Here is a 16,851-nt window from a genome sequence, read left to right as displayed (position 1 = left end):
ATTTGTCGTCCTGTAGAACATCGTCCAACGGTATGGACACCAAAACGTCCAAAACACATCTAGCTAGGTGTCCAGTGACTGTCAACTGTTTGCACCTATATATATATATGTTTCCAGTGATTTTACGGTCCATAAAGTTTATCGCAGAGTAGCATATATATTTTCTAACGCAAATCGATATTAAGAGATATTCCCTTCGATTTTTTAATTGACATATTTGATATTTTATCTATATTTGGTCCTTTGTTTTTTAAAAATATTCAAATATACAAAATTATGAATCATACTTAAAGTTACTTTCGTAAGTAAATCAACTCATAACAAAATAATTAATAATTATATAATTTTTTAATAAGATAAAAGATCAATTCAAAAGTTAATGACGTCAATTAAAAAGCAAGAGAGTACTAAAATTTGCCGGCTCTAAAATTTTTATTTCTAGTATTATTGAACCGTCTCAAAACACCACTCTACTTTTTTAATGTAGAGTTCAATAATCCATGATTTATTGCCGTGTTTATTTGCCACCTACCACATAAAGCAAACTGATCAATTAATGGCAGTGCTTCTTGACATGCTTAGTTGCTATTCATAAGTGGACTGACAATAAATACCTTTTAGTTTCTTGTTAAAACTACCACTAAAATTTAAAAGTAAAAGAATTTTTCTGTCTCTTTAATACGATCTTATTTGAAGTAAACTACAGTTTACGTCGTACTGATCGAAGCATCTAATTAACCGGTGAAATTACAACTTTGTTAGTATATATAGTACATAGCACCCTCCACTCTGAGCTTCGACGCCCAGGTGTTCATGTCATCATGTGCCTTCTTTACACCTAATGTTAGAGGTCTTGGCCTAAATTATCCCTTTTTCTTTAAAAAGTCAGTGATGGTGAGTGTACGTGTCTATCTATACAAATATTGCATTACAGATATATCCATAATCTATACCTTTTAAAAAGATACCACTGGTAAATAAATCTGTTGTCATCCCAACACTGTTATGTCGGCCACCGAATACTATGTATGGGACTTTCCGTTCCACAACTTGGATAAGAAAAAATGTGGTCCACATAAGTAAATAGATGTTTTTATTTGCGTGGGTTGAATTAAGCATTCATATATTCGCGGCTTTGTATTATGAATAGTATGAATAAATTTTATTTGAAAATGGAATGGCTTACGCTAACACTCATATTATGTTGGTGGGGTAAACTATGTTTTCAGTCCAAAAAATTAGTTTACCAAACGTGCACCCAGCTATGCATAATTGTCTACACTAGGATCTGAAGCGGTGGCTGGGTGGAGTCATGCAACTTTTTTTAAAAAAAAACAGAACAAAATTTCAACTGATAGCTTCTAAGAAAAATAATTCTTCAATCTCCTCTGTGGTCTCCTTCCTATAAGCTATATAGTTATTTAATCCAAAAATCAACTCTAAGTCTAAGGTTGAAAATGCAAACACTGACTTATAAGCATAAACATAAGTGAAAAGATAAGAATCCAAAGCAGTGGCTAGTGGATTGATGCACCTTTTAAAAAAACAAAGCAAAATTCAACTGATGCACTCCTATCATTTCACTTATGCCTATCTATATAAGCTAAAATTTAAATTTTTAATCTTAAATTTAAAGTTCTGGAGTTTTTTCTACCGAAGTTTATTTTTTAGCATCGTACATAAAATTTGTATTAATAAATTATTTTTTGTTTGTAAATATATTGTTTGGTTTTTTCCCTAAAACAGCCAAACAATCTACCCCTATAGTAAGAAAAAATAAATATTTAATCGCCTTTGTGGTCTCTAGGCTATATAGCCAGCTATGGCCATGATCGCTATATAAACCCCCTCTCCTCAACTTGTCTTGCTTGTCTTCCTCCCTAGCTATAAGCCACTCAACCCAACCAAGAAATCAACCCAATTTCTGATCGCAAAGTCAAAATCTTGCACGCCATGGATGCCAACGGCGACGGCCTGCACACCAATGGCGCCGCCGCCACCACCCAGGGGAAGCCCATCACATGCAAAGGTACGTCGGCGTAGCTCGCTCTCGCTCTCGCTCTCTCTCTCTCCGGCCATCGTCGACGGCCGGCCGGCGAGCAAAGTTAGCTTTTTTGCTGGCCGGTGTGTGAGGATGATCGACGACGGCCGTGCTGATGGTTACGTACGTGTGTTGGGTGCGTGCATGCAGCGGCGGTGGCGCACGGCCCCGGCGAGCCGCTGGTGATGGAGGAGGTGGAGGTGGCGCCGCCGGCGGCGATGGAGGTGCGGGTCAAGGTGCTCTTCACCTCCATCTGCCACACTGACCTCAGCTCCTGGAAGGGAGAGGTACATACATACATGAATATATTTCAATACAAAATAATATTAATTTCTTACTCTCTCACACACACATATACATGTACTTATATTTATATTTATATTTATATGTACACGTACAAGTGCATTATTTTCTGCCCTGTATTATTGATTGATTCTTGCCTTGTTCTTGAATCTGTCTGTGTTCATGTGATGGTGCTGTTTTTGGTTGGCGTGATGATGATGGCGACGATATGTAGAACGAGCTGCAGCGAAAGTTTCCTCGCATCTTGGGTCATGAGGCTGCCGGGTTAGTACTAGCTAGCTACTTACTACCTTTTTATCTTTAATTTCACCCTCTTTTATCCTCTTTTTTTTATTTAAAAAGATCTTTAATTTTCTATCTTCTTGCCAATTCACTAGCTTGTTGTTTTACATATTCGTTTGAACCACCAAATGAAAAAAAGTTATTAAATTGGCTGAAAGAAAAAAAGTGGCTGAGATAAGGAATTTTTAGCTTCTGCTTGAGAATTAATATAGGGCTAGTCCAAAATTGATGTTTATATTCATTTTTTCTTTCGTGTAAAGTGCCGTTGCATTTTTGACTTTGCTTGAATCTGACGGTGAAATGACCGTGAGCTTTATATAAAATTTACAAAAAGAAAAGTCAGCATCCTCCACGTACATACTCCCTTTGTAAAAAAAATTCATTTTTTCTTTCTGTTCTAGCGTTCGACCATCCATCTTATCTTATCCACTATAGAGATTCATGATAATAACTAAGTGGAATTTATCAGAGTTGTCTGACACAGAAAATGACATGCTTTTCATCTTAAATAAAAGATGCATCCCAACAACAAATATATTTTTGTCTGGTGTAAAGGTATGATCGATGCATGGCGATTCGATCGATCATATGATACAAATAAGAAGTTGTAAATAAATACAAATACAATTAATTATTGTTAGTTGGCAGATGGAGACGACGACCTCTCTGCAACGCCTCCCAAAAAGCATAGCTCCAACGATCCAGCTTAGCTCACATGGGATTCAACGATGCCAATATGCTTGATTATTCATTGTACCAGCCTCACATATATTCATTGTTCCATTTCATTTTTATATATATAACCAAAACCTGATCACTTTGGCATATAATCTTAGCTATATATGTGATGATTTTGGGAAAACTAAAACCTTTACCTCATTTTATTTACCAGAAATGTGCTCACTTAACGATGATTTTCTATGGTGGTTCTAGTTGAGAGACAACAGCTTAGGATCAACATCACCTTCTATTTCATTTTTAATGAAATGATAATTAGAATATTTTTACAAAACTGAAAATGAATCATATCATAGCAAAAACTTGTTCGAATGAAAGAACATTTTTATTTGTATTAATGACATTTAGGGTTATTGTTTGACGACATATTTATAAACGAAAAATAATTTATGAGTAAACCTTTATATACATGTGTGGTCTAAAATCAAAGACTAAAATATAATCCGTGATGAAAAAAACTCTAAAATTAACTCTAAACTTACGATTGAAAATTTAAACTTTAGCTTATAAGTATAAGCAGAAGCGAAAAGACGAGAGCGTGATTATCTTTTGGACACAATACCTGATAGCAACATGTAACAACTAAAACACAGGGTGGTAGAGAGCGTGGGGGAGGGAGTGAAGGACCTAGCTCCGGGCGATCACGTCGTCCCCATCTTCTCCGGCGAGTGCGGCGCGTGCGCGTACTGCGAGAGCAGCAAGACCAACCTCTGCAAGACCTACCGCGTCGACCCGTTCAAGAGCACCATGGTCTCCGACGGCGGCACCCGGTTCGCCATCGTCGACCGCTCCTCCGGCGAGCGCCGCCCGGTTTACCACTTCCTCAACACCTCCACTTTTGCCGAGTACACCGTGCTCGACGCTGCCTGCGCCGTCAAGATCAACCCCAAGGCTCCATTGGAGAAGATGAGTCTCCTCAGCTGTGGGGTGTCCACAGGTAAGCATAAGTCATAGACCTTCTGTTCCATATTATATGACTTTATGTATTTGTCTAGATTAATTTATATATGTACCGATGTGTATATTTTGTATATGTCTAAATTTATTAACACATCATACAAATAAATTTAGATAAAATCAGAAAGTCTTATAATATACAATAGAGAGAATATTTATTTAGCATTTAGTTGTTTTGAAGAAAGGTAGTATAACTTTGGTCTTTTGCACCATCTAAAAATATATACCCACACACCTATATTTGTGGACACCAAGATTTTTCTAATCGATGGAGTTACGACCTAATACTCTCATGGTTCAGGATTAAATTGTTAAACTTCCACATCCCTCCTAGGTTCAGTTTTCTTTTTTTGGTGATGGAGGGAGTAATAATTATGAAGAAAATGTTTATAATATGTCCGAAATAGTTAGGCATTTTGCTTTTGTACTTGGATATTTTTGAAGATACGAGTCACCCTTGCATTAGTGTGCCAAAAGTTAAATTCAAGTAGTTTTTCTTATGATAGGATCGGAGTTACAACTATATATCATCTAACTTAAAGCCTAAAAACACTGCTTTTAATTATAAACTATACTAGTTAACAAGGCAACTTGGAATTATAAGCTATTGGCCTCTGTTTCACAATGTAAATTGTTTGAGTTTTATGGTTATAATGTTTGACCATTCGACTTATTTAAAAATTTAGTACAAATATAAAAAATGATAACTCGTGCTTAAAGTTCTTTTGATAACAAAGTAAGTCACAAGCAAAGTAAATGATATTTTCATAATTTTTTGAATAAGATAAATGGTCAAACATTGTAAACAAAAAAGTCAAACATCTTATATTATGAAATGGAGGGAATAATTCATAAGCCAAAGGCAAATTAAGCAGATGGGGCACCATGTTCTGGTACAGAAAATTTGTTGAGATGCTGTCTGTCAATACAAGGAAATTAAGCTAGCCGGATTAACATGACCCATGAACAAACTAGAAAGCAACTCGACACACATGGACATGTAAAGTGTCGACTGGATATCTATGTTTCCCTAGCATGATTTGATTTGATTTGGTTCGGTTTGATTTGATTTGAAGGGTTTGCAGCCCAGCATGGCACAGTACCTTGAATATGGATGCCAGTCGATTCGTTTCTGTGGCCAACTCCCAAACTGAACCAATTCAATCAAGCATATATGATAGTGCTGGGACATTTTTCTTGGGTCATTGTAGGGTCCATTAATGCCTCAATTAAAGCATGATTGATACTGCATATTAGAAGTTAATTTCATATATTTGGAGGAAAGTTTCAGAGTTAAATGTTTTTGAAGGAATTTAATTAACAATAATTATTTTACTAGACAATGAATTAAAAAAATTAAGCACTTGTGTAATTATAATGTTGGCTTTGCCGTTAATCAGGAGTGGGAGCTGCATGGAACACTGCAAATGTGTCCAAGGGATCCACCGTGGCAATATTCGGGCTTGGTGCCATTGGTCTTGCGGTAAGTAAATTAATTACTCAAATACTAATTATTCACACATGGTCTATATATAAATATTTCTAGCGTTTGCATGATCAACATTTCATTATAACATGTAGGATGCAGATGGCAAAACTATAAAAGATGATTATTTTAAATTGTTTTTAGGTTGCTGAAGGTGCCAGATTAAGAGGAGCATCACGAATCATCGGAGTTGACATAAACCCTGAAAAATTCTCTAAAGGTGCGTATTTTAGCCATGCATTTTCACTACTTCCCTTCTATTACTTATTTATTTATTAGTCGTCAGGTTTGCGTCTTTTTCACGTACCCATGAAAAAATATCACTCAATTCAGGGGTGATTGTTTGACTTTTTCATACGAAAGAAAAATAATTTGTGAAATTCTTTTGCATACATATTCTTAACAATCTAAATACGAAAGCTAGAAAATAAACTTCGATGTGAAAATTTCAAAGTCAACCCTAAATTAAAGGTTAAAAATTTAAATTTTGGCTTATAAGTATAAACAGAAGCGCATAAACGTGGCTTCGTGTCAGCGTGAAATTGACACTTTGGTCCCATTAGAATATGATGTGACTGGGATATTATTATTCCAATTTGCCAGTCTTTGATCCAGTCGATTTACAAGTAAATTTTACGTAATCAAAAAATTATAAATGCAGTAGTAAAATTAACAATTGAAGACTATAATGTCATCATTTTCCAAGTGATGTCTCCAGAACAAAACTCTGAACTTTCCACCTGATAACTAACTAAATGAAAGATCTCAATGTGCAATATGAGTTGCTAATTGTTCAAAGGTACATTTGTTATCCAACACCGTAGTGACCATTTTGCTAGTCAATTTCGAGTTAGTGCTCGATTAATCCGAGTGAACTGACACAAACTCACACAACACACCACATCAAAAAAAAAAAAGAACATGAGAGTGTTAGACAGATCATACGCGACCTGTTCTTATACCAAGAATACATGCAACTGGTTCAGTCAAAAAAGAGTAGACATGCAACTGAGCTATCCATAAAAGTACAAAAATGTCGTGATCAGACGTGTAGGTTCACTTGGAGAGGGAGAAGATTGATTGCTATTTTCCATTTTGACCGGGCAACAAAGCCCTGTATGAGCAGCCTATGGCTTGAGAATGACCTCAAGTTCTTGTGCAATGTACCAGACCAACCTTTATGGGCTGATGATCAACCCTCTCTTTCATGCCACACAACAGATTGGGAGTGGTGGATCTAGATAATGGAATGGGATGATTGGGGTAACTTTGTAGTTGTGTCAAAACACATTTATAAGAGAAAGTTCTAATTCTAAGTGTATATTAGTAATGAGACTGGCAGAAAGTTATTGAACAACAATGCTTAGAGCTTAATTGTTTGGGGAGCTTTTGATAGCCGGAACTTCTCATCGAATCTCCAGAAATCAGAAACTTTTCCAAACGACACTTGGCTTCTGAGAATTTCGAGTTGTAAAATCTAGAAAATGAACTAGAAGCCAGAAGCTGGAAAACCCGCTTTTCCAGATTCTGAGAAGCTAGCTTCTCATCAGCTACTTGTCAATCTTAAGCTCTCCCAGACAACCAAATAGTTCACCTCCATCACTTAATTTCATATTCAAACCTTTTGGCCATGTCTTAAAAAATCTTTTCTTTAAGTTTTTTTTAATTTTAAAACTAGACCCTCGTAGAAGTTATTTTGGTCACGCCTAAAAAATAATAAAAAATCGTACAAATGCACGTAAACCTTAGCAACTACAAATGGCTGAAATTTTGTGGAAAATGAACAGAGATCATTTTCTTCTTAAATCAGATAATCATTCCTGAAATATCATTGTAGACGCCTCTTATTTTCTAGGTCAATGACTCATAAACATAGGACGGATTTATACAGTGAATGAGAAAATATTGTACAAAGACTGAAGTTTTGCACGCTGCAGAAGATGCCAAAGAATCGATCTTTCAACGAAAACACCACGAGTAGAAAATTACTCTAGGCGTGTATGCTTTCCTATGTTCACTGTCACTAGTACTAAAGCAATTAAGCAATAAGCGCATAACTCCAAAATGTCAGTTCATGCAAGAATTTCCATTAGCTAGTTGAAAGTAAGATAATGTCATATCATATCATGTCCCATCCATTTGTGTTCAAGTTGGCGTGTTCTTTTCCTATGGCTTTTGGGTCAAGGAGTGTCCAATCGATGCATTATGTATCTTTGTTTGACAAAATTCCATTTCATTTCTGTATCAACCAAAAGGACAGAGAAAGTTGCTGTGGCTGAGAATTCTCTGCTTCTAGTGGGTCTTCAGAAGTCTTCATTATACTAGAATTTGTCAACATAATTGCAGTCTCTGTTTTGAAAAGTTGGCACTAGATGCAGAATTGCAACAACAGGAGTTGGAAGTCCCATTTTGTATTCAAAACAATTGGTGAATTTCTTAGCTTACATGTAAGCATGGGCCTGAAATAATGTTTGTGCAGGCAAGGAGATGGGCATCACTGACTTTATCAACTCCAAGGCATGTGGCAAGCCTGTCCATGAGGTATATAGCTTATTTGGCAGCTCACATGATGAACATCCTGAACTGCAGAAAACATTTTTCTTTCTGAATTAACATTGTCATGATATTTCATATTCAGGTTATCATGGAGATGACAGATGGCGGTGTCGATTACAGCTTCGAGTGCACCGGCATCGCCGATGTTCTACGGGAGGCCTTCGTTTCCACGCATGATGTAACTAATTGTTATATCCAGTTCTTCAGGAAACCATCTAAATAATTATGAAAAATTATTCGTCGTTTTCTTAAAAATTAGAAAGTGTTTTCGGAATGAAATGGAATGCAGGGTTGGGGCCTGACCGTGGTTCTTGGGATCCATGCGACGCCCAGGATGCTGCCGCTGCACCCGATGGAGCTCTTCGATGGCCGTCGGATCACTGGCTGTGTTTTTGGCGATTTCAAGGGCAAATCCCAGCTTCCTGAAATCGTGGACAAGTGCATGCAGGGTGTAAGTATACTAAAAAAGCATGCCATGTTTTTAGTTATGGTTTATGTTAGAGATAATATATTAATAGACATGATTTAACGTGAAAAAACTTCTTGTTTTTTCGTAAGGATTTTCACATTATATTTCATGTCTCCGTTGTGTCTTCGATCGCCTTTATTTTTCTAACAGTTTATGAAATTATTTTCTACTGTTTTTCCCCTTTGCTCTCCATAGGAAAGGTTTTGCCAATTTCATTGAGACATGTTGATGCAAAATGTGTTGACTGGACGATGATTTGTTGTTGTAACAGGAGATTAACATAAATTTTGATGGGTTTATAACCCACGAGATGCCCTTCGCCGACATCAACAAAGCTTTCCAGTTGCTGGAGGAGGGGAAATCACTCAGATGTTTACTCCATGTCTGATGACACATGTGGATTAGTTGTAAATCCGAGTACAAAAATAAATCAAGCATAAATGTTTTGGCAGTTTTTGGATGTATAACGCTCTTGTAAATAAAATCAGTTGAACTTTGTTTCAAAAAGATAATTATTCATTGCTATATAGCATTAATATTTGTAAAGGGTGTGTATATGAGAGTGTGCGTCTTTTTATAATCGCAAAAAAAAAATATTTGTAGCCGAGTTTAACACTTGTTTCTACTTTATATAATTAATTATTACCTTGCACTATCAAATTAAAACAAAACATTCCTTTGATTATAAGATAATGGAATAAAAATCATAGCCTCTGTATCATATGGCATACACTTTCGTTACTTATAACAACCTTTTAGTCGATATTTGCCCACCACAAAGCACTAACGGTCCAATAAAAAAGATTAATTATACAAAATATCACGCCTATATCCTATTAGTAAAATTTCATTCATATTTTCATCAAATTAGTCTCATATAACGGCATGCCTTTTTAAAATGGTGTTTTTTCTCCTACTTTTACATCAAAACACATAATCGAATTCATGGTCGGAGGCACATATCCTATCAAAGGGGTGAAAGGGCATGTATCGCAGTGGTTGCAGTGACCTAAGTAGCACCTAAGGTACTGAGTTCAAATCTTCGTAGGAGCATGAATTTCAGATTAGGTATTTGAGAGGCTAAGTCCTCTATTTGGGCTAAGTTTCTAAAGTTCCTGAAATAAAAAACGGCTGCATATATCCGAGCGGATATAGAGGCGGGTAAAAATACCATTCTCTAAAAATATTAAAAAAATCCTGTGAAAGGGATTTTTGATGATTGTTTGCATCTCATTCTTAAAAGGGTTTTAAACAAGAAGGTGTGATTATTTGGTTTATTCATGGAAAAAAACAAATAACATATTTACAAATCAAAAATATTTTGTGAATAAAAATTTTATGTACACGTTCTTTGTGATCTAAAAAAACTAAGGATAAAATAAGCTACTATAGAAAAACTCTAAAATCTACTTTAAATTTAAATTTAAAGTTAGAAATACAAATTTTAGCTTATAAATATAAACAGAAACGATAATATTGAGATGTGACTGTTCCAATTTTAACTTTGCAAGAAAGAGACCATGGAAGAAAGTAGTACTTCTGCCGTCTCAAAACCAGTGCCCACTTCAGATTTAGAATTTGTCCTAAGATAAGTACCACTAACTGTTTCTTGTTATCACTTTCTTTAAAATTTATTCCTATTTTACCACCAACCACATTTCCCTCTAAACATGTCCCATTTAATAAGGGTATATTTCATATAAATTTTCTTCTCTTTTAAAGTTGTTATTTGTAAGGACGTAATACTAGCAGTAGAATAGTATAGTTAGCATGATAACAAGAAGATTGGTTATGTTCATCTCTGTTTTTTTAGGTGAATTGTTTTCATCTCTCTTAGTTCATCGACACCCTGGTTATCCACATTGGTCTTCATCAGCGGTGAAGGTCTTCTTCGCATACTTGGAGCATCACCCGATCACCCCATGTCTGTAGGTTGCCACAGTTCCCACACTAGGTTAGTGGCTCAACAGTCATAAGTTAGACTTCCAACGTCCCTATTATAGGCAGTTGGTCTCACGGCTTCGTCTTCATATTACCTGTCTTATCACTAGTGCCACTGTTGTATCTTTCTTGACTACACTTCGCTCTTCTCAGGCAACTACATGTTGCTTCAGCAATTTTCCCATTTCGTCATTCTCGCACTGTGATCGTCTCGGATGTCTTGTTTGCTACTCTCCTTCGAAACTGGTGTATGATTCACGGTGGTCCCCTACCTTGCCCACGTGGTATTGGAAACAACGATGTGCGTGTCGTTCTTGAATTGTCTCTAGGCTTGGCAAACCCAGCGTGATGTTTCGTCTCCACGGTTTGACAATGTTGGTTTTTCGGCATCATGTTTCCTCAACAACTGTCGTGACTGCATCACCATCTTCGTCTTTGACACGTCTCTGTGTACCTTGGTTCGAGCACCATCCCACGCACTCGCGGCTACTCTACTGCTGGCTACTCCTCCTCATCACTAGCATCTTTTCTTTGGATACATCAACCATGACTACTCACCGCATGGTTACTTCCGCCGCGGCTCGATTGCGCCCTTCGCTTGGGCTTCATCGACTTTGGTATAAAGGCCTACCATCATTATTGAGTCTTATGGGATACCTATACCGGGGGTTTCCAGAGACTACACAAATACGTACGGTCAATGGTGTACCAAATAGGAAGGAGAATCTGTAAGGTGGCGGTCATGAGTCTGGTACGTACCGGATTACATGCCGTGTACTTCAAACTCGAGCCGTAACTGAATTGGGATATATCTTAGTCTTACTACATTAGGACTCTGTCATATCCGTAGCCCCTCCCCCACTATATAAGGGGTACAGGGCACCCCCTTGAGGGCAATAGTGATTCATGTACGTAATACGATCGCCAAGCAGTATTAAGGTATTATTTCGTCACGTCGAGAGCCCGAACCTGGGCAAATCGTCTCCTTCTTCATCATTAACCATCAAATTCCGAGCTCGGTAGCCACGCTATAAGTTCATTGCCGACACCAATCGTCGACAAGTCTTCATGTCGGTTATTTCTCCCGTCCAAGTGCTCGTATTGCTCAGGCTTAGACTATGGGAGGATATTATAGTATATATGGTAGGTTGGGATGTATTAGGATAAGATTGATCTGCATCGGACACTTTCCATGCATAGTTGTAGTCCTTTCCATAGTTGTAGTCCTTCCCTATCTTTACTCATGTATCTCCTATATATCCCTACCATCTTGAGCCTCAATACAACAAATCATACAAAGTACATATTTCTCTCTGTACTCTCCAACATAAAACTCTCTTCACCCAAAAACTTAAGGGTTAACTAGAAAAAGAAAAGGGTTAATTAGATCTATGCCATTATAAATTTGCTAGTTTTAAAATATGCATTACTATTCGACTAAGTGTAAGGATGCCACTATAATTTTTGAACTATTTAGATATGCCATTAGAAAAAAAATAGACCAAATTACCCTTTGTACTTACAAAGGGTGTATTGAACATCAGAGGAGCAATATGGTCTTTTTTTTAAAAAAAATGTATTGAACAAATTTATAATAGCATGGATTTAACTAACACTTCTAAAAAGTCATGTGCTATAAGGGAAACAAAGTATGATGGCGACCTCCCTAGATGGATTCCTAGGTCACCATACGTCCATATGTGACAACCAACTGAGAGAAAACGCCTTGTGAATCCTCGGCAAGCTTGAGAACTTGCGCGGCCTCACACTCCTTCATGCCTTGTGTACTGCGAAACCGACATCACCCTAGAAAAGAACGAGTTCATGGAGCTCAGCCTTCTCGTGGCTGATAAAGTACGTCTCCGGTCCCCGATCACTCGGTCGATTGAACTCAAAGCCTTTGGTTACGGGTAATTGCTTGGACACCATATTTACGAAAAAGAGATAACTAGTGAATAAAATTCATATATATATATATATAATGATTTAAAAGTCAATATAAAAAATAAATTTCGGTCAGAAAAAAACCCCTCTAAAATTAACTTAAGACGGAAAAAGCAAGACGGTCTCCCGGGTGCGTTGACGAGCGACAGTAATAGCAGGCACGGCAGGCTCCGCTCCGGCTGGTGCGGCGACGCGACCTTCGCTGGTCGATCTGGGCCTGGGCCGTATCAACCTAGGAAAAGGGCAGAGAGAGGAACAAGTTTGTTGGGCCTCTGATTGCTGTCTTGGGCTGGCATATTGGGCCGAACGATCTGGGTGTTTGGTAGGCCGCTCTGGTTCGGTTGGGCCTAGGTTTGTTTGAGTTAGATGGGCCAGCCCAGGGAGGTCAGGGTTAGGTCACCTAAGAGTTAGCTCTCTTCCAGTTGGGATAGCCCAAACACACTAAAGTGACAGAGTCATTGTTTGATTTTTTTTTTCTTCTTGAAAAAGACAAGTGATATATTTATAAATAAAATAATTATGAATAAATATTTTATATACGTGTTTTTGGCGGTATAAAAGCAAAGGATGAAAATAAACTACAATAAAAAACCGCAAAATTTACTTCAAATTTAATATTGAAAATTTAAATTTTGGCTTATCAACATAAGCATACGCGAAAATATGGTGCCCTTAGACTTTTTTTAAAATAGCTATATTCATTTGTAAATACTTTCTCTCTTTGTTAGAGATGATACTACTCTTATACTTAAAACAACATTATAGATGGTCTGGATTTGGGTTGTTTCAAATGTAATATATTTCCCTTTAGGATATTTTTTCATAAACATAGTTCTTTGATTAATTTATTTTAAATTAAGTTTTTAATTAGGTTATCTTTCGTCCGAGACTTGGGCGAAATTGACTGATTAAATACTTCACCCATGATTAATTATTTATTACCAAAGTATATTCGTGGTCACAAGTTCGTATAAAGTTTGTCACATGATCCCGAACCAGTGATTTCTGACGCATTAGCCGGTGTTAATCAATCGATAGTGCTTGCTTTAGCGCTGGGGTAGGGAGTCTAGTTCAGCCATCGAGCTATCAACGGACTAATGGAGAAGAAAAATGATGGGCCAAGTGGGTAAGAATACAAAAAGTCTATTATATATTCTATATCTAATTTTTGGGTCGGGTACGGGTTACCCGTGGGTAAAATTTATTACCCGGCTGTTAGCCACTGTATTATCGAGTTGCAGGCGGACATGCCCACGGGTAAAAACTAGCGCCCATACCCATACCCGTCGGGTCAGGTACCCGCGGATACCCATACCCGTGAGCACAATTGCCATCCCTACTCATGGAAAAGAAATTCGAGGGAGGAACAGAACATGTGGTTGATTGGTTGTCCTATTGCTAGATGACATGCCATGTTGGATCGGAACCACTGTTAGATCGAGGAGCAGTTTAAAAGGCTGAGTGTTGAAAATATGTAGTATTATTGTAGTTGAGAGGTTTTCTTGTACTCTTCTTTCCTTAATGCTTGGACTGCACACTAAGAACCAAGTATACAATAATGTATTGGTGATAAGGCACATGAATTCTTGTCCTCATGTATGATGGACCCAGGTCCTTCCATGCTGCTGCTGTGTGTGTGATCAACTCGATCCTTTCCTGAGTTATTCCACCCCAAGATTCTAGCTAGACTGACCAATTGGGGTACCTAGTAGTACTTCATCACCTGATCTCCTTATTCCTTCCTCTACCTTGCAGCAACAACATTGGAATCATCTTCACCACCACCAGCTAGCTAGCTGCTCCCAATTCCTTTACAAAAGAAACTCACAATTAAACCCTCTTTAATTATTCCAAATGGTGCATGGCCCAAGCAAAGGTGACCATTCTGCAGTAGTCTGCAGTATGCATGATCTATAAAAGGCCCCTTGCGTATCACAGCTAACCCCACAAGATCAAGAGCTGATCGATATTACTCTCTTTGCATCAATTAGTCTTCTGATCCTGAACTTATATAGAGTATATATATCTTGAGGTAGCTAGCAATCAAGCTGCAAAAGAGTTAAGCCAGCAGCTCGACATGTCGACGGTCACCTCGTGCACCTTCCTGAGCGGCCGCCCGGCGGCGGTGCCGGCGAGCTCCGCCGGCGGTCGTCTGTCGAAGAAGGCGGCGGCGGCTGTTTCGGTGCCGTCGGGGGGGAAGCCTCAGCGCCTCTCTGTGTGTTATTTGAGCCCCAAGGGATCAGGGGAGTACAACCCAAAGATAGATTTGCCACCATTCAATATCTCAGCCGTTGGTGAGTTGTTTTTTTGTGTCACTGCACCATGCATGCATCCATGAATTCCATGTGCTGTTTGATGAAATTATGTGCACATGTATATATGTTGTGCACTTACCAAAGTTTAATTAGTGGAATGATTTTATTTCACAGCTTGAAACATGTTAAATTAATACTGTAACAAGGGAACTGGAACATTGCATAATTAAAGAGCTTCAAGTGGGATTTAATTAACACATGTCATCATATATTAGCGGTCAACTTTCTAGTAAAAAAATATGACTAGCCTATAAAAAACTGATGACATTATGAATTTTCTGAATTATTTTAATATTAGTAACTGAAATATGTTTACATGCATAATATCTATACTTCTTTTTCTCAACCAGTACTAGATCAATTAATATACAACTGGTGTATTTACCTTGTTGGTTTGAATATATATTCTAAATTAACTAGACAAACTAATGGAAAAATTAACTACATTTATACATAACACATACTGGAAATTTTAAAAGGAGAATGCATGTAATTAATACATATATACACAGCACTGATCTAATGAATTGTTTGCTATATCTATTGTTGTGGTTTGAACCGTGAAGCTCTGGTGAACCCGATGCCGGCGGTTGGGGAGCGGTGGCAGGTGGAGGAGAAGAGCGACGCCGTCACCCTGTGGTTCGACGTGCCGGGCCTATCCAAGGAGGACCTCGCCGTCGAGATCGACGAGGACGTGCTCGTCATCAAGAAGAAGGACGCCGCCGCCGCAAAGACCGCAGCCACTCCTCCTCCTTCTGCTGCTCCTGTCGCCGGGAGGAACAGCAGTGCTGTCAACGCCGGCACCGCCGCCGCCGCGGCCGCCCCCGGCGACGGCGGGCGAGTCTACGCGCGGCTCCTCCTGCCGGCGGGGTACAGCAGAGAGGGCGTCGCAGCCGAGCTCAGCTCCGGCGAGCTGAAGGTCACCATTGCCAGGGTCAAGGAGAGCGCGCGCAGGCGGATCAATGTCGAGATCACCACCAAGTAGCTAGCTCCAAGCTACGAGCATCCGTATTATCATCAAATCTATGGCCATTCCATGAAGGATATATAAGAGCAACCGCAAATTAATCATCTTGCCTAAGATGCTACCTTCTCATATATCTCAATAATTGCATGCTCTACATGATCTATATATATAATACATATTTTGTTTTCATAAGATATTTAACTATGTTTATGTATGCAAGCATTGATCAGCTGCTAGCTGCATCCAGATAAATAAAATGATCATCTTTGTTGTGATCTTCATATTTGTCATATTCTCATGTCTGATGTGCCTAGGGTTCACGAAAATGTTCCGACTGATAGCGCGATTGTTACTTGATGACTACAAAAAACCACATAAATTTTTCAGTTGAAAATCGCTATCTGTTTAATATAGAAAAGAACGAAAGGGAGGGAAAAAAATATAAAATGGCTAAAAAAAGGGACATTGTAAATAAATATTGTGATGTGTACGGTACATGTCTGACGTATTAATCGCTCAATAGAAAAAATTAACATGGCCTTTGGTAAATGTTGGATATTCATATTTTTTGTATTCATCATCCCATATTCATTTCAGTTCTAAGCTAGAATTTAACGTTACCTACGTTTATTTTTGGAAACTTTGTTATTACCAGAAGGCTCTACAAATCGATAGCTATTACCATGAATGTTTTCAATTTTTCCCTATTTGTCAAAATAAAAATTGAAGTAGGACAAATTTGATCCAAACGAAACTGCCAGTTACTACTGCTACGGCGCCCTAGTGGTGGGGCGGTTTCGTGAACCCTGGATATGCCATGTTTCCTTGTGGTTGTTTGTTAATCATGCTAGA

At 38.0% G+C, this 16,851-nt stretch overlaps 2 protein-coding genes across 2 annotated transcripts; both read left to right on the top strand.

Annotated features, from left to right (window-relative positions):
• Positions 1-1,862: 1,862 nt before the first annotated feature.
• On the top strand, positions 1,863-9,455 carry LOC102722613 (alcohol dehydrogenase-like 4). Its single transcript, XM_006661581.3, has 10 exons — positions 1,863-2,029; positions 2,192-2,328; positions 2,559-2,608; positions 3,958-4,301; positions 5,722-5,804; positions 5,952-6,027; positions 8,287-8,348; positions 8,446-8,541; positions 8,653-8,814; positions 9,104-9,455. The coding sequence occupies exons 1-10, from the start codon at positions 1,954-1,956 to the stop codon at positions 9,218-9,220; spliced, it is 1,203 nt and encodes a 400-aa protein (XP_006661644.1). The 5' UTR covers positions 1,863-1,953; the 3' UTR covers positions 9,221-9,455.
• A 5,225-nt stretch (positions 9,456-14,680) lies between these two features.
• On the top strand, positions 14,681-16,242 carry LOC102710909 (23.6 kDa heat shock protein, mitochondrial-like). Its single transcript, XM_006662133.2, has 2 exons — positions 14,681-15,011; positions 15,599-16,242. Exons 1-2 carry the CDS (start codon positions 14,795-14,797, stop codon positions 16,015-16,017), a joined length of 636 nt encoding a protein of 211 aa, XP_006662196.2. The 5' UTR covers positions 14,681-14,794; the 3' UTR covers positions 16,018-16,242.
• Positions 16,243-16,851: the final 609 nt, after the last annotated feature.

This window comes from Oryza brachyantha, chromosome 10 (genome assembly GCF_000231095.2).
Source record: "Oryza brachyantha chromosome 10, ObraRS2, whole genome shotgun sequence".
Classification (NCBI taxonomy): Eukaryota; Viridiplantae; Streptophyta; class Magnoliopsida; order Poales; family Poaceae; genus Oryza; species Oryza brachyantha.
The sequence above is the reverse complement of the archived record's forward strand: the minus strand, read 5'-3'. Positions and strand labels throughout refer to the sequence as shown.

Bases quoted from the DNA above. Each gene is read 5' to 3' on its own strand.
- LOC102710909 (XM_006662133.2), top strand. From the start codon at position 14,795: ATGTCGACGGTCACCTCGTGCACCTTCCTGAGCGGCCGCCCGGCGGCG. The intron at 15,012-15,598 runs GTGAGTTGTTTT...TGAACCGTGAAG, and splicing joins ATTCAATATCTCAGCCGTTG to CTCTGGTGAACCCGATGCCG.
- LOC102722613 (XM_006661581.3), top strand. From the start codon at position 1,954: ATGGATGCCAACGGCGACGGCCTGCACACCAATGGCGCCGCCGCCACC. The intron at 2,030-2,191 runs GTACGTCGGCGT...GCGTGCATGCAG, and splicing joins GAAGCCCATCACATGCAAAG to CGGCGGTGGCGCACGGCCCC. The intron at 8,542-8,652 runs GTAACTAATTGT...AATGGAATGCAG, and splicing joins CCTTCGTTTCCACGCATGAT to GGTTGGGGCCTGACCGTGGT.